Here is a 25279-nt window from a genome sequence, read left to right as displayed (position 1 = left end):
ACTTCTCGTAGCAGAATGAAAAAATCTTACCGTACTCTGCATCCATGTCAATAATGACCTTACAAACCTATAAGTTGTAAAATAAAGCACGGCATAAGATAAAGATTTGTGAATCCCACCCCGTATATTGTAGAGTTTGAGTAGTCTCAAAAGACTTATCTTAGGTCAGTACTGGACATTTTTGAAGAGTAGACTGATTGGTTTTATAGAAAGGAACAGGAAGGGTGGATTTGAAGTGCAGGAAGTCTTGTGATGTCATCAGCAGGGGCCGGAAGTGAGGTCAGGAACAAGTGGCAGTGTGAGGTCTAGTTGTTTTTTTCTTCTGCAGGGAGAAAGGTTAAGTCATTAGTTCTCAGCGCCAACACCTAGTCTGGTGTGTCAATACCCTGATTTGAACCCTTTGACTGCCTCCCAAGTACACGTATCTGACAAGTAAATACCTAAATGTTAACATCCTTTATAGGCATATGCTGCAATAGAAAACAGCTGCACCGAGAACTGGTTCCATGACACAATAGCTATGTAGCTTTCGACATTGCTGTTGCACCCAGAGCCTTCATTCACTTCATAGTCTACTACAAGACATTATAAGTGCAGGGTGCAGGTGAATTATGATCTGCTGGATTTTTTTCCAGCAGAATGTTCTTCAAAATGCATTTTTTATTTATAATGGACCTTCCTATGATGAATGGACATGCATTCATTGTTTTTATCATTTGAAAGTCAGTTATATGGAACCTCCTTTGCATCGGTACGTAGCAGACCTCCTCCAAGGCCACCTCATCCTCTCACCTTGGTTTAGATCAGCTTTGTATACATTTTCAGGAGTCAATAATTAAAATAAATCTAATGCTTTATTATATTTCTCTTAGATGAAACATGCTGTTCATATTCGAAACCAGAGAAAAGGCTTGTTCTGCAAATAGCTTCTAAATAAACATGGCAAGATGTTAACTGTTCTGCTCTTGAGCATTGATTTCACGTGGCATTAGTGTTTATCAGCAGAGCAAAGGCTTCAACCCATCAGCCAACCTGGGACCAGAAACTGTGAGGCACTGAGCTAAAACCTGGCTCTCATTTAAGGCCTAAACTGCTCTGTGCTCCTATTTAACTCATTTGCTTTTTCATCACATTTTAACAGGTGCTTCATGAAAAGGAAAACAGGGCTTCAGTTTGAAATTAAAGCTTAATTATTTATTTATTTATTTATTTTTTGGATAGATGAGCCAGAATTTGTGTAGTGGCAAAGTAAATGTAATAATGCCTGTGATTATTTTGTATACTGTGCCAATTTACATGCTCATTAGAAAAAGAAAAAAAAAAGCTCAGCGGGAACCTAATAGCATATTCTTTTTGCTGAAAAAGCTGTAATGACAATGAGCTGTAATTGCAAATGATACTCGGCCTCGGAGAATCATGAAATCTGTCCATTAGACTTTTTGGAACCAGAAAGAAAAAATGTGCCATTGCTCAAAGCGCTCATGCTGAGGTGAAATTGTAAAATCAGTGCAGGGGAAGATGTAGACCTTTAAATGAAAGCCAGTCAGACTTGTTGTTGTTGTTCATCTGTACTGTTAGGCTGAGGTAGTGTGCACCACATGATGACATATTCTATTTTCAGGTAAATGGCATTGACATTAGCAATGTGCCTCACTGCTATGCCTTGGCGGTGCTCAAACAGCCTTGCCAGCTCCTGAGGCTGACAGTACTTCGAGAGCAGAAGTACCGGTACCGCAACAGTGGATTCTCCTACTATGACAGCTCCTGCGTTCGAGGAGAGAGCTTCCACGTCGTTCTGACCAAGAGCTGTCCAGAGGAGCAGCTAGGGATTAAGCTTGTTCGGAGACCTGATGAATATGGAGTGTTTATTTTCAACTTACTAGAGGGTGGACTGGCTTCACGAGATGGTCAGCTTCTGGTGAACGATAGGGTGCTGGCCATCAATGGACATGACTTGAGACATGGAACTCCAGAACATGCCGCTTTGCTAATTCAGGTGGGTAATATTGAGTCTTCTCTCTATTTCAAATGTCAGAATAAAGTCAAGCAAAATAATGTAGATCTATACAAAATATACAGATATATGATTTCTTAGCATGTGGTAACTTTAAGTTTTAACTTTTCTCATTCTTACACAAACACCACACTTTGGATTCTTAATAATTTCTTGGTAAAAGATGTCTCTTACAAAAGTCAGCAGAGAATAGAGCCTGGTAATAATTATTGAGTGTGGGCTGGGTACTGTCATGCATCAATTTTGATTACAAAATTAAATGAAAACCAGGACTGCTGGGCTTAGGTCTGTTTGTGGACAGGGTTTATTAATGTGCATTTTTATTTCTTACTTTGTGCAAAATAAGAAATAAACCATTTTGATTTTTTTATACATTTTCATACAAACTTCAAGATTGAATTCAAATTTGTTTATAATTAAACAGGCCGTACTTCTGTTTTCAAGTATTCAGGGGCCAGCTGAAGTCTTTAAATCTAAAGTGTTGCAGCCTGATATGCAATTTTAGTCAAGTGGTTAGTAGTGACAATTCCTGGATTTGAATCCTGGGACTGTTGAAGTTTACTGTGGGTATTCTCCTATCCTAAAGATGTCTGTGTTAGGTTCATCTCTTAATCAGACTTGTATCAGTGAGGGTGGGTGTGCCAGAGAGTGTGCCCTATGATGAAATGCCACCCAGTTTCAGGTTGGTTCTTGACTTGTGACAAATGTGGCAGAGGTAGGCTCCAGTACCTCAGCAGCCCTAAACCTAATATAAATAGGTTGGATAATAGATGAATGTTTTGCATTCTTAATGACATACCGTAGTATTTTGCTACCTCTTGATTTATCCACTAGACGAGGATACTAAAGAATTCTCTTCATGTGTTGCTTTTCCAATTAAATGAGACATTTCTTATTTGTAAAACTCGTTAAGAGAAAAATGCATTGGTTATGTTAACGAATTTCAAGTAGAATACCAGATATTCAATCCTCCCCTTACTCACTGCTAGAAAAAGAAGTGCTCAGTATCTTCAATATACTGTAAATGCATATACTGTATTTAAAATTTATTTGAAGTAATAGATAATTTCTGTATTCATCAAATGGACATTCAGCATGATATACTGTACTTGTATTAAATGTACACCAAACCCTAAAGTATTCATCTAAAAGTGTTGACAAGACAATGCAATTAAGAATTTCACTATAAACTTCAAGTTCATTGTCACGTATTGAGATTAATTTTTAAAGGCTCTGTATCCCTCTGCCATTACTATATTAATGGTAAACTACACATGAAACATCATATTGTGTTTAAAGACTGTCTTCATTACACATTGTTATTTTCCATTTGAATTCCTGTTCATGCCTGTTCTTCTAGTATGGCTGCGTCCAGTATGCCACAAAATATCACAGTCAGCCGGCTACCAGATGGTGGTGCTAAAGGAAGCATTCCAGAATGCTCAACTTGACATTCCTTGTTTGCAACAGAGTATGACTTCAAATCCTGAAAATTTTTGAAGGTGCTGATGAGTAGGCAAAAGGAGGATTACAAAAACATCTTGTCTGATGATTCCATTCATGGTGGTGGCTGGGCCAGAATATGTAAGAAAAGTTTGGTGCTGACAGTACACAGTGGTGTTGGTGTGTTGTCATGAGATGCATTTAGTCCTTTTTGCTAACACTGGTTGCCAGAGGATACCTGAACATCATTCCTGATGTGGTGCACCTTTTGAGGCAGCAGTGTCCCCATTTGCAAATGGGTTTTTCAGTAGGCTTGTGCTCCATCTCATCAGAAAGGATAGCTTCCACAAACATGACAATGAAGTTAGCGTCATTCCCTTGTCAATTTGTGGAACTGAAGCAGCTACTTTAAAGTATAGCTCCACCATCAGCCAGTTTGCAGCAATAAAGGGACAAACTGGAGCCAACGTGGCATCTCTTACAACAGCTTGTTTAGTTAACAAACCCGCAAACTTGGACTGTTCCGGGGACAAATAGGGACCAAGTGTTCCTATGACAACATTCAAAGCTGCGTCTTCAGCACACCATTTAACATGCTTTATTGTGCAGAAAAAGAGTGTGGTTTTTATGGTTTTAGCCACTAAATGCAGAGTTACATTTTGGAAAAATAATTTGCCCAATTAAAGCAAAAAGAAAAGAAAATGAAATGTCATTAAATATAAAAAGTGAAGTTTATTGCTGCTCTTGCACAATGTACAAACAAAAAACATTATATGTAAATTTTCATTTTTCATCTGTGTCTAGTTTTAATTGCTATCTATATCATTTGCAGATGATCTGGTTTGCAAAAAACAAAGCATAGAGTACACTAAAAAGTTTAAGCACAAATTTGTCTTTTATGGTTTAAAAATTGGCAGGATGATGAAAAAAATGTTGCTGTGTCATTAAAAAAATTGAATAATGAGCTATTGTTGCATTTGTGCCACTGATGTTTTCTGATAAGAGTTCTCAACAATGTTGTAAACAGTAAATTACAAAGAACAGGATGAAGGCCATACACGCCAAGTGGAGTAATTTATGCAAACAGAAATGGCATAAGAAAAAAGTATGACAACACATTTTTTAAAGACACACATTGTACATGAAAGCAAAAGTCGGGGAGGGATTCTATTTTTATCAACTAAAATAACTGTGGACATTAAAGCTGTGCATTTTTCTAATCAGGATGGTATTTGCAAGGAAGCCTGTAACTGATTACTTTTTTATCAAGTCAAGATGTTATTTTTTATGGCATATATATTTACAAAGCTGTATGATTATATTAGGACTTATGTCTATGATAATAATCATTATAATAATAATAATTTTTAAAATTCCAAAATGTTTGTTCCAGGAAACAAGTCTAACTTATTTTTAATTCCTATGAGGCATCTCAGAGTTGATTTATAAAATGCTGAGCTTTTCTTGGTTTCATTTGAAGAATGCCAAATCAAAGCTATAATGTTAATGTTTTTCTTTTCTGCTCATACATAATTTTTGTCATGGCTGATGAGGGCAGTATGGTGACAGAAGAGTTAGCACTACAACCTCAGAACTTCAGGAGCTTAAATAACATATAGTTTTTCTCCAAGCATTATCTTTAGCAGTCACTCAAATCCAGAATGGTACCCTTCAAGGTTATCTTATCCTCTCTTAGAGGGTGCAGATTTTGGGCCAATGCAGTAGGAGAGATTCCATGTGGAAGAGCATTTCACAATCTGGTTCCTCTTCCCTCTACTTTTTTATTATCAATTGGCCTGCTCATCAGGCTGATGATAAATTTCAAGGTGAACTTGCAAAAGATGATTTATGCACCACCACAAGGGAGGTGCCATGATTAGGACCTCCAGTCAAGTGATTTTTTTTATCAGACTTTTTGTATGGTAGGCCTCCTCTGGTCCTCTGAATTGAGGGTTTGTCTGGCAAGAAAGGAGTCGAGCATCTTGATGTAGTTAATGTCCCAGTTACTTGGTCAGGGATAACTTCATAGAGGATCTTTCTAGTAATTGGTTCAAGGTTTTTGTGGGCCTTAGCAAAGTGGCACAAAGTAGTTTGGAGTTCTTCTGTGCAGTGGGACAAATGGCAGCGTCATCTACATACTGAAAGTCAGTAACCATCTGCTTAGTCATTTTTCCCTTAGCCTTAGGGTAGTGTGGGTTAAGAGCTTTCTGTCAAATCTGCATTTAGTCTTAACAGCAAAGTCAGCATTGTTGGAGATCATAAGTCAAACCAAAGGAAGATAAAAGGTGCAAAGGGACACCACAACTGTTTGACCCCTTTTTTATATATGGAACAGATTTGTTTTCATCCCATTGTAGGGGGTGGTTTCAGTCATGATTGTGTAGCATCCTCAGGTTAATGATAAATAGGGTTAGGACAGTCAAACCTAGATGGAATTTTTCAGAGGGCTTCCTGAATATTGAGTCAAAGAGCCTTGGTCAAGTCATTGAAAACCCTGCATAGGTTTTGTTGCTGCTCAAAGCTATCCTTTTTGGATTTGATGGGCTACTGATATCATGCCTTGGAATAGCCTGATTCCGCAATGGGACAGATTTTCCTCAACGAGTAGTGGCAGACAATTTAGCACTGCTTGGCTATGGATGTTCCCGTGCTGAACAGCATTGTAGAACCATGGTTTTTCCACACTTGGGTCTTTCACTACTTCTCTGGTATCTATAACTTTGGTTTGTTTGAGTTAAGTGTGAGTATATTTGTGAGTCTATCCTAGCATCTTGTCTAGGTTTGTTCCCTATTTTGATACTGGCAATCTATGCTCTCAGAGACCATTTGCAGAGACAAGCAAATAGAGAAAATATATTGTAGACATTGTGGGTTGGATAATTGTCCAGGGGAAGAGCCCAGAATATACAAGACGGGGAAAAGAACACATTACCAGTGTGGGAAGTCGAGTATATGAACTGGCTAATCTGGGAGCAATTCATCTGAGGGGATGAGAGAGAGAGTTCTTTCAAGGAGTTTTGGTAGGATGTCAAAAGACCTCCTGGGCAGCATGTGGTCAGAAGAGTTTAGACAATGTGGCACTTTAAAGGTTAACGCTGAAGAATACTAGGTCAGTCCTGATGGGAAGGAGTGGAGCTATGTGCCCATAGAAATTTAACCCTTTAAGGTCTACAATGGTGGAGGAGTAGCTAATGTCTTATTTAGCAGCATCGGGAGCAAGGCAGGAAACCGGCCTTGGATGCGGCTCAAGTCTGCTTATACTTACAATGGGGGCCAATTTATTGACTTAACATGTATGGCCTTTGAGAATGTGACAAGCAAAGCACTCAGACACTGGCACAAAATCCCCAAATGGACAATGAATAAACATGGGATTCAAATCCTGGACTCTAGATCAATAGAGCACAAATGCCAAACACTGTGACACCATGCAGTACATAGTGACTGTGAATTGATCTGACATGTACAGTATATGTGAACTTGCCCTGCAAAGGTGCTTGAGGAACCAGGGTTAACTGGCGGCCCATGGACTTTTCACCAACTTTCTCTCGCATCTCAAACATGTGCCAGTTAGATTCTTTGGCAACTTTGTTCCAGTGTGGGTGTGTGTCATGTGATGTTTGGGTGTTCTGGTCCACTTACTATCCTGCTTTGTCCTTGATGCTGCCAAAACCCTGTGTTACAAAGAATTTTCAGAAGATAGATGGACAGAAATATTTTTAAAAGGCGATATCAAAATATTCAGAATAGATGGCTTCATAGATATAAAAACTTGCAATTATCAACAAACAATAACCCAATACATTTAAAAAACAATATCAAAAATACAAATGAAGTCTTCAAAATTAATTGTTAGAGGTACCTTCATTGCCTGTTGTGTTGTAATTCTTGTGCCTTGTACAAGTCCGTCCATTCATCCGTCCGTTACTGATTTGCTTAGCCATTTGAGGGGGGCAGAGTTCCTGCTATTCCAAGAGTAGCGTTCACAAGCTGAGAAACAATTCAGTGGCAGCCTATTGCTTAGGTGTTCATGTCTGAGATGTAGATGTGCTAACTCCACAAAGGCTGTGCTCCGGCTGCAATCTGAACCCAGAATTGAGGAAGAAGCCCATGAAAGTCTTGACTTGACTGGCCTTTTTAGTAGCACCACTTTGATTTCATCACATCATCTTGTGAAGATCTTCATTGGCTCGACTCTACACCTTTTGAGTATGCTGAACAGTTGCGATTAGACACATGTGCCATCTGTTAAAGTTATTAGATGCCTTTTAAGGCAATTAGTGTCATCTCGGGTCATTCAGGTTTACAAACTAAATGGTGTGAAGAAAAATTGGCCTTAGCTTAAATTAATTTAATTGATATTACCATCATTATTAGGCTTTAGAAGTTTAGAAGATCAAAAACATAATAGAATTAATATGAATGTGCATTGATAGTCATATTTGTAATTTTAAATGTATTGCAGTGCTTCAATACATGTATCACTTAGTGTAAAATGAAGTCAAAATGGCTAACACTGTGTAACATGATGACAAGTGAATGTTAATAGCTTGTTCACCATTATGATAAACGTGCCACAAATCTAAATAATAAGAAAAGGTTCCAAAAAGTAATTTGCCATTAGTGTTAACATTTTTGGTAGCAGTGTACATGAAGCTCTGAGCTATTAAAAAAAATGAAATGTAAAGATTAAACTCATCCAATAAAGATTCCACTGTTGAATCTCATATTGTTACCAATTATTGTCAACTCTTTCTCCTCACAACACTACTGACTAAGCATGTTTCAGAAATGTAGGGAATAAAAAGTGCCAAGTGCATGTGCCTCAATTAAATTCTTCTTTAAGACAGCAGGATGTGAAAATGTACATCCTTAGTCATCATGTATACAGTATTGAATAGCAAATAAGTGAATTTTATTAAAAGGAGGCTAGCACCTTGGAAAGGGGGGTGTCTGAGGCCGTGCCCCACAGTGGATCCATGTCAGCAGTTTCTCCACTCATTTTACAGCCACACATTTTCCTGAAGGCCCAGGTGGCCCTCCAGTAACTATTTAATCTCCCCATTTCCCTCCCCAAGTCAGCTCATCAGTTGCTTGTCCTTCGGTGACGGCAGCCCTGACCACTTTAACTCTTTGAGGGCTGAATATTTTTTCCAAAAAACAGAGTTTTCTGAAAAGCACACAAAGCAATCGTTTTACACATAAATCGACATAAAACCTCTGTTGCTGCGTGCAATGGCCGCCAGTTCGCAGTCTCTTGTGGCTCAATCTAATCACAGGCGGCATGATGGCTAGCAGGAATGGGCAGCAAGCTGGCTGCTGTGCTGTGGCAGGGGATGGGGTGTGGTCGTAGTGCAACAAAATCAGGTTTGTACTTCTTTTTATTGTAAGTGGCGGTCCTCCAAGGCCAATGTTGCCATAGGCATTTCAGCTACACGAAAGCGTTCAGCACCACGATCAGCTGGAGACCGATCAGCTGATGCTGGTACCTCATGATCCTTTTCAAGTACATGCATCAAAATCAGTGTCTGACAAGTCCAGTGTCAAATTCAGCGATGACATGCAAAACGTCATCCACGGAGTATTTTGCTTTGTGCATTTGCTTCGATCTCTCGCCAGATGTCGGTGCCATTTTTGCCACTGATTGCTCTTCACTATTCAAACGAGTGCAGGACATCTCGGTCAAACCAATAAAGCTACCTTTCCTTCTAGGAAAGAGAGTCAAACTATAAAGTAATGGCAGGGTTGGTCACCGTTTATAGCTAATTACCACCCTCAACATCTTCTCTTGACAAAAGTCAACATCCACCCTGAAAGAGTTAACGATTCATTTGGGGTCATGGCTAAATTAGCTGCTAGTCCACATGGTGCCCTGTCCAGGTCTGGAAACTGAATAAGCTGGTTTGATAATGGATGGATGGGTAATCAAGTGTGTTACACATCTATATAGTATTTCTCACAGTGAAGTATGGCAATCACAGAGCAGGCAAAAAAGTATATAGTTAAACTTGACCCCAGAACTCTTGGGATGGCACGCTCTGAGACTGCCACACAGTTTTCTTGTTCATTTCAACTGTAATTTTACTGTCCTGCATTACTTCTAAAATAAATACCAATGATCCAATGAGATTATCCATCCCCCTTGACCAAATGTCTCTCCAAAAGTCACCATTGTCTGTTTTTTTTTTTTTAATCAGGAGAGTACAAGAAGATAGTTAACTTAAAACTTCACAAGAAGACAATAAAGCAGACGAAGGCTGCAAATATGGCGGCCATAGAAGTCACTATTGTGGGGGTAATAATTGGCTGTGACAAATATCCAGAGTGTTTTCCCAGTGTGTTTAAAAAACAAAAATCATCAAAATGTCAAGAAACAGGGCGAGACAGACAAGAAGCAGAGCTACAGAAAGCAAAAGTGCCAGGAATTGCCTGCACCTGCATTCTGGCCTCAGGCTGGGGCAGCCTCCAGGGAAAAAGTAAGACGGGCACCTTGAGAGTGTCCTCCGTGACGTCCCAGCTGCTAATATTAATGGTCTACGTTTGTTAATCAATTTGAAATTGCTTTCTTTATCCTCATTTGTATTTTAATGTGTGTACATAACGTAATTTGTAAACATTGGTGATGGAATTTTACCTGTAAACTTATTACAGTGTTTTGAGTGTGTACTCCATGAAGACCACTATATAAAAATAAATTGAATATATTATATGTTGATCTAAGTAGAAGGATTCCATCTTTCTTGGTTATTCGAGTTTAATAAAGCAACCAGATGTCAATTTGTTAATGGAACACATAACTTTTGAAGCTTCATGCACAGAGTGACATGAAGTACAGCGGGATTCTTAAAACATATTTAAATTGTTTTTATTATTTTTATTTTTTTTTATCAGTGATTTAATTTATCAGCTCAGTTGAGTATATCTGATCAGGTGTTTTCTGTTGTTTTTAATGCCTAATGGTGGTCTGCTGTTAGAGATTTATTAAGTGTTGTGAACACAGGTTACTCCTAATAAAAAGCATGCTTGGGAGTTTTTTGTGTTCACATTATTTCAATAATTAGCCAGGCTGCCATTAAATCTCATGAACCTGTCACTCCATGAAGACCAAAATAGTCGCTGCAAAAAGCCATTAGCCTCCCTCATAGTTGGTTTCCTTTGGGGAAATCGGCTGTCCTGCCTTTTCTTGTAAGAATTTCTTTCTCATACCCTTTAAAAGTATGGCCATACAATTCTGACAATGTTGTCCAAAAAGATGTCAGTGTCAGCTTATGTTTTTAGCATGTTTCAATAGCCAAAATTAAACCAAAGTGCTGCGCAGTATAAATAAAACACAGAAAGACGGCATTCCAAAATATACAAAGTCACATGCAACGAAAATCACATTAAATGACAGGAAGACTCCTCTCCCCGGAAAGCATTGGAAAACAAAAAGGCCTTGAGCTGAGTCTTAAAGTTACTCATAGAAAGTGCAGCCCTAATAATCAGAGATGGCCTCTTCCAGTCTTCAGGAATTTGTTGGCTTGGGCAGGATTATGACTTCATAATCATGTGCAGTTTCTAGTTGTGCATATGGTTTCTCTCCTGCTTTGCACCTGGTGCTGCTGGTTTCGCCTCCAGCCTCTCACAACCTCAAATTGGGTGAAGCAGGACTCAAAACAAATGGAGGAGAATGGATGGATGTTCTGAAGTTTCAGACTCTGGATATCCAACCTCTAAGTAAATGACATCTGTAACAGTTTCAAGAACTGCTACAAATTTACTTCTTCTAAACTTTACTTTTACTGCTTTTTCATTTCACAAATCCTTTTTTATTTCTTTTCTTAGCAGATTTGTCAAGTGATCACTTTTTTGACACATCAGCAACATTGCTGTTGGTTTTATAAGCATGTTTTAGTCCCAGAGGTCTTGGCCTTGTCCAATGCAGCTTTTACTGTAAGAGAAACAAATAAACTTCCAAGTGTGAACAGAGGATTCTATGTATTACTGTATTGCACTTTTTCTCATTCTTTCCTTCAATTAATTTGTCTGTCATGGGCAGTTTTCACCAGTTTGGAGCTTTACTGCTAGCGGTGTGCACAAGAAACCTTTAAAAAGAGAATGACACTATTACAGTATCTCCCTTCAATAATACAGCCAACAGAATACACAAAAAAATCAGTAACAAAAGAGAACTAGCCCAATAACTTAACAGAAACACAACTAGATAGATACAGCAGCCTAATAGAACACAAGCCACACACACACAAACTGCACGTCTTTTCAAAGTAGAAGTCGTCTCATACGCTATATCACAAACACCTTTTCAGAATCAGAATCAGCTTTATTGGCCAAGTATATGTACACATACAAGGAATTGGACTCCGGTTTTACCTAGTATTGTCCCTGATGCTGTGAGATTGACTTAAGTGTTCATGAGAGTGATGGCCTGAGAAAAGAAACTGTTCACATGTCTGGTAGTTTTGGCGTACAGTGCTCTTGGAAGCAAAACTCTTAGATGCACTTTGCATGTGACAGCGAGCGGGTTATGAGATCTAAAGAAAGTCCAAAGGAATTAAAGGGAGGCTTGCACCAGTGTCAGTGTGCACATCCTCTCCAGTGCCCAACCAGATCTTCAGCTTTACTTTTGGTAAAATAATCGTCGTTCACTCAAGATCAAAACATTCGTTGGGCAGGTTTACTTTCATAAGGCCAGATCCAACAATTTAGGACAATTTGATGTCATGAACTGAATAATAAAAGAACTGTGTCATCAGGATGGAGGAAAGCTGTGTTGCTCTGGGTTAGCCTTTTCTTTAGGTGTCCTGAAGACATCCTCCCACAGGTTACGTACAGCCTCTGGTTTATTTCAGTGAACTAATTATTGCTTGTTGCTTGTAGTTGAGGTGCCGACTCTCTCACTTAAAGAAAACTAGCAAATGAATGGTAATGTGTGGGAATTCAATGCTGTAATAATGCAATCAAGGAGAGAATTTTTCTAAAACTATTAGGATGGGTGCTCCTCTAACAGACCTCAAATGGGAATGTTGTGTATCTCAAGGGCAGGTGTTGTCCATGTGTGAGCTCAGTTTGAAGTGAATCTGCTCTGCAGGTGCAGTAATATTCATTGTAAAAGCTTTTGATGAATTGACTAAAATCAAGCTAGCATCAAATCAGGGTTTTTTGCCTACCAATTTTCAGTGTTTCACTTCTGAACTGATTTTATTTGCTTTGTAGTTTATAGTTATTGTTATGATGATGATGTCATTTCAACACCATCTTGGCACCTTTGTTTTAAATGGGTGCTGCCATTTTGTGCTTGACTGCAGCTGTATTTACAGTCATCCATTGTCAGTTTCCACCTATATATTATAAGGTGGAAGCACACAGCTTCTGCCACCTGAGTTTTGGATTCCTTTTATTTTAGTGGTACTGGAAGCTAAAAGGCACTTTTAGTTTAGGTTCTTGTTTTGGCAACATTCTTTGACTTACATCTTTGATTTTGCCTCCTCAGTTCTTCTGTACCTCTCTCTGTATCTGATGCCTACCTCTTAATAGATTAGTCATTTCATCCAATGTTTCTGATTATAACCGAGATATGAGGTTCATATTCAGACTTTTTAAAAGTAGTCAAAAAGAATTTACTGCATACACAATAATTAATTGCTCCATCCTGGATATGATGTTAATCTGCATCCAGTCCTGCAAGCAGGTCCTCCAACTTACAGGGAAAACTGAAAGGTTGGTGGCAGGATTGGCACTCCAGCCATCGTAAAAAAACCTCCCATTGTTCCAGTGTGGTGCTGAGGTGTGAACCACTGCACTTGGGTCCCAATCCAGGTGGTTCATCGTGTGGTTGGTTTGGCAATGTGCTATAACCATATGCTCCCAACCTCACCTCATCTCAGAATAATTAAGGCAGATATGAATCTAATAATTACTGTGCATAACATTCTTAGACCTACTTACTGGAGTCTGTGCCATCAGTACTGGGAGCCAACCCTGGATGGAGTGCAATGCTTATTGCCAAACCCAGCCTGGGCCAGTTTACAGAACATGCATGCCTCTGGACATGCGGGCTCTCTGAGAAAAACCATGTAGGTGAGAGGAGGATTGTGTAGTATCTCCGTGAGAGGAACAACATCCAGGATGTTAGATGAGTCTGTCACTGTTTTAATTGCCGAAGCTTTCCTCTATATAGTGCCTTACATCTCTATAATTAATGGAAACAGTACAGCACTAATGGAATAATTGAAAGTCTGAAAGAAACCATAAACCACAACACACTTTCTGCCTGAACATCTACAGCAAGCCACATCTGAGCAGCCAACCTGAAGCCCTGAAACTCCCATCAGTGAAACCATTCTGCTGTCAATTAAGAGTTTGCTTTGAAATTTACAACCATTTTTATTCCTGATTGCCAGCAGGAAGCAAGCAGCTTAGGAAATTTCCAGCAGGTAAATCAGAGCACAGATTTAAAAAACATTTCAGTAATATTGGAGCATTTTTTCTTTTAAATGAGCACATGAGAAGTATTTATAAAGTGTAAGTGGAAAAAATGCCATTTTCTGTCTCTATGAAAAAAAGCTGTTAGACTGAGCACAAGTGCCAAATATCCTTTTTGAAAGTTTTTAATGAATTGATTTTTTATTTTATTGAATGTTTTTTGTTAACTGTTGAGGTTGAACTCTCTTGAACAGAGTATAAGATTTAATTGCTCCCAGCAGCACTGTGCTTTATGAACCTGGAAGGCTGCTTTTTATTGTTGGGTAAGTAAGACTGCTCTAACATCTGGCTATTGTCACGCAGGCAAGCGAGGAGCGGGTTCACTTTATAGTTTCCAGGCAGACTCGAGAGCTGACCCCTGACATCCTACAGGAAGCCCATTGGAGCATGAATGGCAACCTGCCGCCTTACCCTGCTGAAGACTATGACAATGCTGGAAAGGTGAGCTTCCAAAGCCCTGGCACTGGTCACCATAGCCCATTTACAAGGTCGGGTTTGACTTAGTGAGATGATGCAAAGCAGGAGAGAGCTGTTGTTACTTGCAGTCTATATCTTACAGTATTTTTTATGCACTTACTCATTTAAAGTGCTGCAAAGCAATATATTTGTTACAATATTTTATTTAGCACTTAAATACAGGAAACATTACAGGTGTTAAGTTACATGAACTGTGGTGGGCTGGCACCTTGCCGGGGGTTTCTTTTCTGCCTTGCGCCCTGTGCTGGCTGGGATTGGCTCCAGCAGACCCCCGTGACTCTGTAGTTAGGATATAGCAGGTTGGATAATGGATGGATGGAAGTTACATGACTGACAAAACAAAACTTACAGATTTATGAAATGTTGAGCTATGATGTAGTAGTGTTGCTCTGTCGTTGCTCCTAGGCCTGTCTATTTAGAATTCTGAGATCAAATTTTTTTGAATGCGACAGTTTACATCCAAATCAGAGTCACAGGGGCCATCCCTGTTGTGCAGTCAATGTGTGCAAGGTGGAAAACAAACTTAGAGAGCGTGCCAGTTCATCACACAGGGACATGTTTTAGGTTACGTCTTCACTACTGTCGGCTGGCCATAGTTCAGCAATGAATTAATGGACACATATTGCTGGCTTCCATTTATATTAATCAGTTTCTGTGTGTTTTAACAAATCTGTATCTTTGTGCGTACTAATCCTGTAATTTGTCAAATCAGAGCACTGTAGGAAAATTAACTGAGGTGAACGGCTTACTGTGTTTCTGTATTAAAAATGTTTTTAAACCAAAACAGTCTCCATTCACACTAGCGTTTTTACTCATTTTTGAAAGTATCTCTGTCCACACTGAAACAATTGAAAACAGATATGACATAGACATTCGCCCACACTGTGCATGCCACCAGCCAGGGGATTTATTATAAAACTGTAGCGGCCGGTAAATTATTTACCTTTCCAGATGTATGTAGCATTCATGCTGTACAAAACTCAATTTAGATGCATACAGGTGAGCAACACAAAAAGCACCATGGAAAGCAGCTCTTCTATGCCCACTGTATTGGAATATGGTTTCCTTCTGTGAAGGAAGACCAATCAGAAAATGAGACTTTGTAATGAGCAGAACCCAATCAGCAAAGGGCTATAATAAGTACAAACCAACTGGAGCATGATTAGAGTCTCCATTTTCATATTACAACGTCAAACCAGCATTTTTAGAGGTATATGGTTCTGGAGAGCATTTTCAAAAGTATCTGTTTTTATGGGATGAGAACTTAAGGGTAGAGTGGACAAAAAGCAAAAATGGATGCTAATGTCTGCATTTTTAAAAGGGACATAGCCCAAGAGTGACCAATTAATACATTGAGTTGTGGGAGTAAATCCAGAGTACTTAGAAAGAAAACTTCCATAGACATGAGAATGCACAAACTATAGAAAGACAGTGACCAAGTATGGGGTTCAAGTCAGTTCTGTTGGAGCTGTGAGACAGGAGTGCTAACCACTAAACCACTATGCTGGAAAACATTCAGGAATAAAACAAACTGCTCCTGTTCGCTTTAGTCTCAATCTGGTTAGGCCACCCGCCTTACAAATGTAGTTGCTGCTCTTTTTCTTCACATCAAAGGATTACACAAAGGAGCAGGTATGCCCACACAAGGATGAACTGGTAACTGCAGGAAGGCCAGCCAAGACAGGCATTAATTGAAGGCCTAAGTAAACAGGCCCCCTCTCAGAAATGGCAGCCTAAGCAACTGGGACTAAAGCCAAAAGGCTGCAGCTCTAAACCCCTGTGTGGTCCTGAGCACATCGCTTAGCCTGGACATAGTCCAAATGGAGAACCCTCTGTACAAGGAGAGCATTTGCCAGAAATGCAAAACTGATAAGAGAGCTGGGAAAATTGCAAATTACCAATTGATGGTGAGCTAAGACCTTCTTGCTGCCTTTCCACTTTGTTTTGCAACTGTTGTGTTCAGGCCATTTATACATCTTTCAGCGTACTCCATGAATGCACATTCCGTCCTTGGTTTGTACCAGTCTTATACCCAGCGTTGCCAGAATAGATTTTGATTGCCTCTAACTCCACAGTGGAAAAACTAGAGGAAGAAAACTGACACATGGCTTCTTTTCCTGAATTTGACAAAATTTCATCTCCAGTAAGTAACCTCTTACCCCAACTGGAATGTTTTCCCATTTTAGGAGAATTAATTTTCTTTGCAAGCTGTAATAGCATCAGGCAACAGGCATGGATGGATCCCTGGGGCTTTAAAAAAAAAATCCTTTTGGAAATTTCACTATACCACATATACAGGATGCTGGCTCACCTGGAAAGCTGACATTTCTGGGTGTTAACCACGTAATGGAGTAAGTAGTAATTAAATAAAAGAGCTACCCTTATGAGTTGCTAAAATGATACACTTCCATTCTAGTTGAATGACCAGCTGATTTCTAGCACAAAGCACTCCTTTGTAATCTTGCTATTTCACACTTACAGTTATATTTTCCAAATTGCCCAGAAATCAGGAAAGAACTTTTCTAGGGTGAAATTTAAAACTTACTGGCATCAATGAATATATAAAAAATAATAGTAATAATAATTTAAATACTCTGATGAGTATAATATAGTTTTTTTTTTAAATCACATAAATCCATGGTTTAATATTTCTGTTAAGGCATAATACTTTGGTGAACTGTCTGTAGTTAACAGTTTATAAGCCGTCAGGGAACCTTAATGCATTAATAGCTCCAGCCAACACTGAAAATCATCTATAACATAGTGGACTGTTAAAATGCTCCTTGAACACAGCAGGTTCGGCCACTCGTTCTGCTCCACTTCTAGGCTGATAACCATGAGGTCATATGTTCAAGTCCAGAAAGAGATCGACCTGCAGTAAACATGTCACAAACCTGCTACACTGGTGTAAGAAGATAGGTCTTCTTGTAACAGAACTTTGGAGGGAACTGGTTACACTGAGCGCTAGAGTGACATTTCTTACCTACCCTGAAAAAGAAGTATAACTTTCTGAGCAGCATGAGCTTTCCATTAGCTTAGCTGAATTTCTCACTTTTTCCCATGCCAAGGCTTGGTTGGTAGGTTTAAATTCAGGATGGAAAGTTTAGCTCGAACATGCTTTTTAAACTGGTGTCACATCATTTGACTTCTACTTGAAAAGAATGACAGCAGTTGTTGATCTTGTCACCTGAGGATATCAGACTACACAATTAGAAACTGCAGAGGATGACAAATTACACGACTCTATGATGACCTTCCAGCACAGTTTCACATTTTCAAAATACTGCAGGCTCCTTCTTTTTTCTGACAGTCAATAATGTGCTTCCTGACTGTGCTGGCGCCGTACAAATGCGTTCAACTACAATCTTGGCCCTTTTATTTCTTTTTTTCCATTCTGGACAAGCACAAGCCATCAGACAGACGATTCTCTCTTCTGTCTGAGTAATCCAAAATACCCACGTTCTTTATCCCTCTTGATACATTCTATCCATTGTACTTCCTGTTGTGTGCTTATTGGTTGTCAACTCTCACATACACATAGCCTGCCACTGTGACTAATGACAAAATAAAAATAGTTTGATATTTTAGGGGGAGTAGCAGACTAATTGGACTGAGTTACTGGGTAAGCCAGACTACAAGACGAGAGTCACGGGAGCGTGCTGCCTCTGACCTGCTAAGACCCACTTTATAGCCTTTAAAAATATTTCAAATGAATGATTCTTTATAGAAAAGGATATAAAGTTTAATCAAGTTATGGAACAAGTTGCACTGGGTGAAACTAAATAGGACTATACTTCAGATTTTCATATTGAGAGCCACAGAATGGAAGAAAAAAAAGGTTATATGTCAGAAATAAATAGTATTTTGTTACTTTTACATTTTTGTTCCAATGAATTAAATCCATTTTTTTAATCCCCCCAATGGCCTTGCAGATTTTTACCTGTCAAATTTTGTTGTGCTTTCCAAATGCTTAGCATTGTCATCTTTCAGGGATGACCATGTAGAATAAATGAGCACACAAAAGACAGTCTAGTTTGTGACTTTGCCTCAAGAGTAGGTAGGCACCTAAAGATTGCCTTTGGGGGTCTGCCTCCACAAATGAAGACATGACATTACTTTGTACATTTCAGAGACAAAGAGATGTAATCAAGTCTTATTTTTGTAAAATAAGGCACAGTCTTAGGTTGTTGAGCAAGTCTATTTTTCTTTACATTACAATATGAGAAGGATAACCTTTACTGAAAATTACATTCATAGTTTTTGAAACAACTAAAAAGGCTTTCAATATATGGCAGTCAGTTAATAATGCACACCCTTGTTGTAATTGTTGGACACAAGATCTTTAACTATAGTCGCCCCCCATTCTTAATATCTGTTTGTTTGAAGAGTGGGATTTGGATATGTCTGAGTTATACCTGTATATATCTTACTGACTTAAAAGGTATGTTAGATATTAAGATTTTTAAACCTTTTTCCTTTCTTTTTGTTTCATATACTGTATGTCAATACACATTCTATACACACTATTGTACATACAGTACTGTGCAAAAGTTTTAGGCAGGTGTGAAAAAATGCTGTAAACAAAGAATGCTTTCAGAAATATAAATAATGATTGTTTATTGTTATCAATTTACAAAATGCAAAGTGAGCGAACAAAAGAAAAATCTAAATCGAATCAATATTTGGTGTTACTACCTTTTGCCTTCAAACCAGCATCAATTCTTATAGGTACACTTGCACAAAGTCAGGGATTTTGTAGGATTATAGTCAGGTGTGTGATCAACCAATTATACCAAACAGGTGCTAATGATCACCAATGTCACACGTAGGTTGAAACACAGTCATTAACTGAAACAGAAACAGCTGTGTAGGAGGCTTAAAACTGGGTGAGGAACAGCCAAACTCTGCTACCAAGGTGAGGTTGTGTAAGACAGTTTCATGTCATGGCAAGATGGAGCACAGCAACGAGACACAAGGTAGTTATACTGCATCAGCAAGGTCTCTCCCAGACAAAGATTTCAAAGCAGACTGGGGTTTCAAGATGTGCTGTTCAAGCTCTTTTGAAGAAGCACAAAGAAACGGGCAACGTTGAGGATCGTAGACGCAGTGGTCAGCCAAGGAAATTTAGTGCAGCAGATGAAAGACACATCAAGCTTATTACCCTTCGAAATCAGAAGATGTCCAGCAGTGCCATCAGCTCAGGACTGGCAGAAACCAGTGGGACCCAGGTACACCCATCTACTGTCCAGAGAAGTCTGGCCAGAAGTGGTCTTCATGGAAGAGTTGCAGCCAAAAAGCCATACCTCCGACGTAGAAACAAGGCCAAGTGACTCAAGTATGCATGAAAACATAGGAACTGGGGTGCAGAAAAATGGCAGCAGGTGCTCTGGACTGATGAGTCAAAATTTGAAATATTTGGCTTTCAGTTTGTTTGTCGAAGGGCTGGAGAGCGGTACAATAATGAGTGTCTGCAGGCAACAGTGAAGCATGGTGGAGGTTCCTTGAACATTTGGGGCTGCATTTCTGCAAATGGAGTTGGAGATTTGGTCAGGATTAATGGTGTTCTCAATGCTGAGAAATACAGGCAGATACTTATCCATCATGCAATACCATCAGGGAGGTGTATGATTGGCCCCAAATTTATTCTGCAGCAGTACAACGACCCCAAACATACAACCAAAGTCATTAAGAACTATCTTCAGCGTAAAGAAGAACAAGAAGTCCTGGAAGTGATGGTATGGCCCCCACAGGGCCCTGATCTCAACATCATCGAGTGTGTCTGGGATTACAAGAAGAGACAGAAGGATGTGAGGAAGCCTACATCCACAGAAGATCTGTGGCTAGTTCTCCAAGATGTTTGGAACAACCTACCAGCCGAGTCCCTTCAAAAACTGTGTGCAAGTGTACCTAGAAGAACTGATGCTGTTTTGAAGGCAAAGGGTGGTCACACCAAATATTGATTTGATTTAGATTTCTCTTTTGTTCATTCACTGCATTTTGTTGATTGATGAAAATAAATGATTAACACTTCCATTTTTGAAAGCATTCTTTGTTTACAGCATTTTTTCACACCTGCTTAAAACTTTTGCACAGTACTGTGTGTAAAGTATGTTTTTACATCGTATGTGTGTGCATACATATGCAGTGTGATGTTATATGTGTTTATATGTATAAAATACACATTTATGTGCCTTTGTAGGTTGACAAAATAGGTACACTAAATGGTTAAAATATATGTATTTATAGCTACATCAGCATACACATTTCGTACTTTGTCCAAGAATAGAGCACCTCTGACTTATTTCAGTTTTTCATTGTCTCTTTGTACCGTAGCTTTCAGCTCTGTAAGAGCTTTTTTTCAAATTGAACATACAATTTAAGACACATTTTTTCCTTTTGTTAAAGACTGTTTCTCAGGCAGTATTTGCCCCAAGCATTTTTCCCAAAATCTATGCTTTGTTAGGTTGTCATACTGTGATGACTTGATTTGGTTGTAATTGTCACAGTGTTTGAAAATATTTTCTGATAGAATGAATTGTAGGTACTTGAAACCAGTCTCTCAGTAGTACGGCTGAAGGTAGGCACATTGGGGATCTCCTAGGATTTTAGATATGCTAAGTGAATTGGAATTGAAGAGCCACGTGGGGCTGAAAGGCCTGTTCTTTTTCGCACTTTTTCTCATGTTTTTCTCTTTGTTTGCCAGAGCACTCATCACAGCGTGACCTACCGTGAAAAGGTAGTCAGTCTGAATAAAGAGTCACATGAGTCGCTGGGTATGACAGTTGCAGGTGGCATGTCAATCCATGGTACACATTTGCCTATTTACGTTACTAGTGTGGATCCTGATGGAGTTGTGGGAATGGATGGTCAAATAAAAAAAGGTAGGCACTTTCTGATAATTCAGAGCCTTTTTTTCCCCCTGTTTCCAAAAAATAAATGTGTTGTATTTTTAGTCTTTGAATAATCACAATTTGTTTTCATTGGAAGTGGAGGACCTTTTAGATTTCATATAAAAATATTGCTCGTCTTCTAATAGAACCATAAAAAAAAGTTATTTTGCTTTTATGTTGATGTCCTGTATAGTCAACCATACAGGAAGACAGAAGATATCTACTTAAAGATTTATGCAAGAATTCCTATCATACAGTATAAGCAACCCCTGTGTTGCCTGAGGAAGTGAATGATCAGTTCTCTGGTGGTCCAGACCTTCAGGCATTCAGCTCAAGGGTGCATAGCTTCATTCCTGCTAGTGTCATTGTCTTCAGGACTTGGTATATTTTCCCCATCTTTCTGCAGGTTTTTCTCCCATAAGCCAAACATTTGTGGGAAGTTGATCGGCAATACTAAATTTGAATGAAAGTTGATATGCCTCCTAATGGCAGAGAGCGTTGTAAACTGTGCAATGAGATTTTTTTCAGGTAATGAAGACAGACATTTGAAGGTAAGGTAGTTCTACTCACTAACCCTGGCATCATATTTAATATTCATATGTACATGCAAGTCCGACTTTTGGTGTATAACCCTACAACTGGCCCAGTATAAGTTGACTGTAGCTGTGTGGGCCAGCACCCAGTGATGGACTAGTGATCTGACTCACTTGCACTCACGGAATGGGAGGATTGATGAAAGATAAGTGTTGCTGCATCCAAGTTGCCACCAAAACAAATCTGCCCACTTTCAAAATCGCCTTAAACCATTTGTGGATTTTGGAGCTCTTACCCATGGGAAGCAATCTTTAATGGGTTGCCAAAAAGGGAGAAATAATCCTAAGGGGATTTTAATGGAGGAAAACAAGGACAGGAACGCAATGGTTGATGGACCAAATTAACTCCCACAATGTAAAGTGTACCTTAACCCTGAAATAAATGAAATATATAATTTTCAACATTAATCCTCCTAAATGAGATAGGAATGTTTTGCAGCAGAATGACTGGATGTGTGAATATTAACTTACTGTAGATGGTCCAAAGTGCTTCTTTAAAGAAATGCATATGAAACCCAGAATTTTGGAAATGTGCCATACCCTGATTCAGATTAATTTATTTCAAAGAATCTAATCAGTGACTTTACATTGTTGAACAATTACTGTGAAAATGTGTCCCTCAGTGGGGACCTTTTTTGGCGTTAAGGATTTAATTATTTGTGACAGTGTAAGCCACACTCCCAAACGTATGAATTGAGTTCAACTTTGATGCAGAATGATCTTGGTGTGTCAGAAACAAATTGCTCAGAGGACGAGCTGTAGCTAATCATGTACTGCTCACAAAATTAGCTGAGAAAACTAATCTCTAATTAAAAAAAAAAACTAGAACAGAAACAATTGGGAGGCTATTCTTCCTAGTGCAGCTCTTAATCAAAATGCTTTGCTATTTTCAAGCATACAGTTGCTCCTGCGCTGGAAGATGATATGGTGGCATGGTGTTTAGAGCTGCTGCCTCACATCTCCAGGACAAAAGCTTTGAAGTTCACTCTCTTGACTGCCTTTTTCTGTATGCATGTATCCCCTGTAAATGAGGTCCTCTTAGGCATTCTGGTGTTCTTCCCATGTGTCAAAGGTGTCCAAGTTAGGAGGATTCATCATTCTAAATGGGCCTATTGTGAGCATGTGCAGAAGTGAGATATGGAGGCGATTGGCACTCAATGCTGCAGACTCCCTACGAATCTAAAATTGGATTAAGCCAGCTTTAAAATGGAGAAGTGGATGAATGGATACATATTCTTGCTTATGTGAAATGCATAGGTGGGCATCAGTGTGTTACTTTGGCCTTTGCAAGAAGCTACCTGCTTACTCCATTACTTAGTTTTACAGATTTGTATTTGTGATAAGCATCATTTATGGCTTAGGGCACCCAGTTCACATTTTCAATCTGAAGGATTTGTTTACCAGAATGTAAATTGAGATTCAGAACGTGTTTCTTTGATGTTAATTTTACCAACAAAATACAGTAGCTCTCATTTTGTTGTTGATCACTTGTCATAGAGTGCAGACTGGGCACTGTATACATGTTACGTCAGTCCTTTGGGGGTCTGTGCACTGGATTTTTCATACTGACAATGTTATTTTCAATTCAGTTTCTGCACACAAATCACAAGCATCCCTTCATTAACTTACCCTTGTTGTCTACCATTCCATCAGCTTAATACATTTTTAGTGTCCATCCTCTTTTAGGCCCATTATGCTGATCACTTTAAAATGCATTCCACTGTCCGCCAGTGTGCTGAGGCAATGCTGCACCCATGAACTGCAGGCACATTTTTCAGGATACAGCAGAAGCTTTGGTTACTGTGCTAATACTGTTCAGGAGCCCTTTCTGCTGCTTTCAGAGGAGTCCAGTCATTTTTTTTCCATCCAGTCCTCAATGGTTTGCTAAATAAGCATCCCACAATGCTGAGCTCAGCTGCCTCCTCCACTGGACTAGTCAAGCTTTCCATCCTGAACGCTTACTTCATACTCAAGCCTCCACTACTTTCAAGAATATTTTCTTGTAGTAGAACACCAATGTTTGCTCAGGAAGACTTGAATTCCTGCAAAATATTCAAGATGAACTTGATCCATACTACAAGACTCGGACTGCGGCCCAGCCTGTAAATAAAAATGTGAAAGCAGAGGGCCTCCTAGACACATACAGGCCTCAAGGACCAAAATGACTATTTTAAAAGGCTCCCTACTTGTTTTGTTGTTTCTGGTAAATCCTTGCTGTCATGTTCATTCAGACAAGCATCCAATGACACACCAGATGTTTGCAATAGCCACCTGGAATTTTGTAATATTCTTTGGTTGGCAGGTGAGTCAAGAATCGAACGTTTATTCATATATATGATGAGACATTGATGCATAGTCATCTCCCTGGTTAAAAATGGCCACCCTTTCATAGGTAATACAGAAGATCCTTAACTTAAGTAGACAACCCCCCTTACACTGCTCCTAAAGTTCAGCAAGTATGGTTTTATATATACCCAACAATATCGGCAGTATGTACAGTATGTGTATACTGTGCATCAATACTTTTAAGTAAAGCGCAAACTCCATACAGTAAGGTTATTTTGTAGATGACTCAGTCTCCATGCAAGAAGCTACAAAAGAGGCAGACATAGCATCGTCTGTTTCATATTAAGTTATAAGATGAGGTTTGCCTACATGACTAGAAAACTGGAGTTGGGTTTAGTACAAATTAAATGGTTCAATAAATACGTTCATCTCTACTATCTATCTGATTTAAGAGTCACCCTGCCCTTAACAGGATCTAGGTTCATACATACTTTGTAAAAGAGGCAAATTAAAACTGAAACACAAGCATAACAATATTAGATCAAAAATCCTTCACCCCAGAATTAATTACTGCACATCATTCCTGCAGATTTAAGAATATTAGTTTAGCTATAATACGTGTCCACAACTGCTAATGTTTGAAAATTGTGGCTCAGTTTGGAATGAACAGGCACAAAAGCACACCTCCTTCAAGTTCAAATTCTAACTTCAAGTTAGCAATGGCCGTCAAGTGTCCGTGTGTCTTACTAACACTGTGCAGTGTATTAACGAGGACCAAAATAAAACATGTTTTACTGTAGTCATACTGTATTTTTGTACTAAATTATTAGAGCTCAGAAGTGAGATACCGTATTGCTACCAGCAGGATATGTGTGAATAAACAAATGTTTACACAAATTTCTGTTGCAATGAAGTATCACAAAAAAGGAAAATGGTGCCAATTCATATGCAACTGTATTGTATGGGGATTTAATTTTCATGCTGTATACTGTATAAGGATAAAAAATGGCAATCAACTAATATTACTGCTATAGGCAGTACACACAATGTAAAAGCCATGATTTTATTTATCACCTTTCTATATTAGAATAGCA

The 25279-nt window shown here is 38.9% G+C and overlaps 1 protein-coding gene across 3 annotated transcripts in view; it reads left to right on the top strand.

Annotated features, from left to right (window-relative positions):
• Positions 1-25279, top strand: part of lnx1 (ligand of numb-protein X 1) — a 282952-nt gene that overhangs the window by 232026 nt on the left and 25647 nt on the right. For all 3 annotated transcript variants that reach the window (XM_028802221.2, XM_028802223.2, XM_028802224.2), the window contains 3 exons: positions 1622-1996; positions 14243-14380; positions 21120-21297. In XM_028802221.2, the coding sequence (XP_028658054.2) occupies positions 1622-1996; positions 14243-14380; positions 21120-21297 (691 nt within the window). The remainder of the gene's footprint in view (positions 1-1621; positions 1997-14242; positions 14381-21119; positions 21298-25279) is intronic.

This window comes from Erpetoichthys calabaricus, chromosome 5 (assembly GCF_900747795.2).
Source record: "Erpetoichthys calabaricus chromosome 5, fErpCal1.3, whole genome shotgun sequence".
In the NCBI taxonomy this organism is placed as follows: Eukaryota; Metazoa; Chordata; class Cladistia; order Polypteriformes; family Polypteridae; genus Erpetoichthys; species Erpetoichthys calabaricus.
The sequence above is the reverse complement of the archived record's forward strand: the minus strand, read 5'-3'. Positions and strand labels throughout refer to the sequence as shown.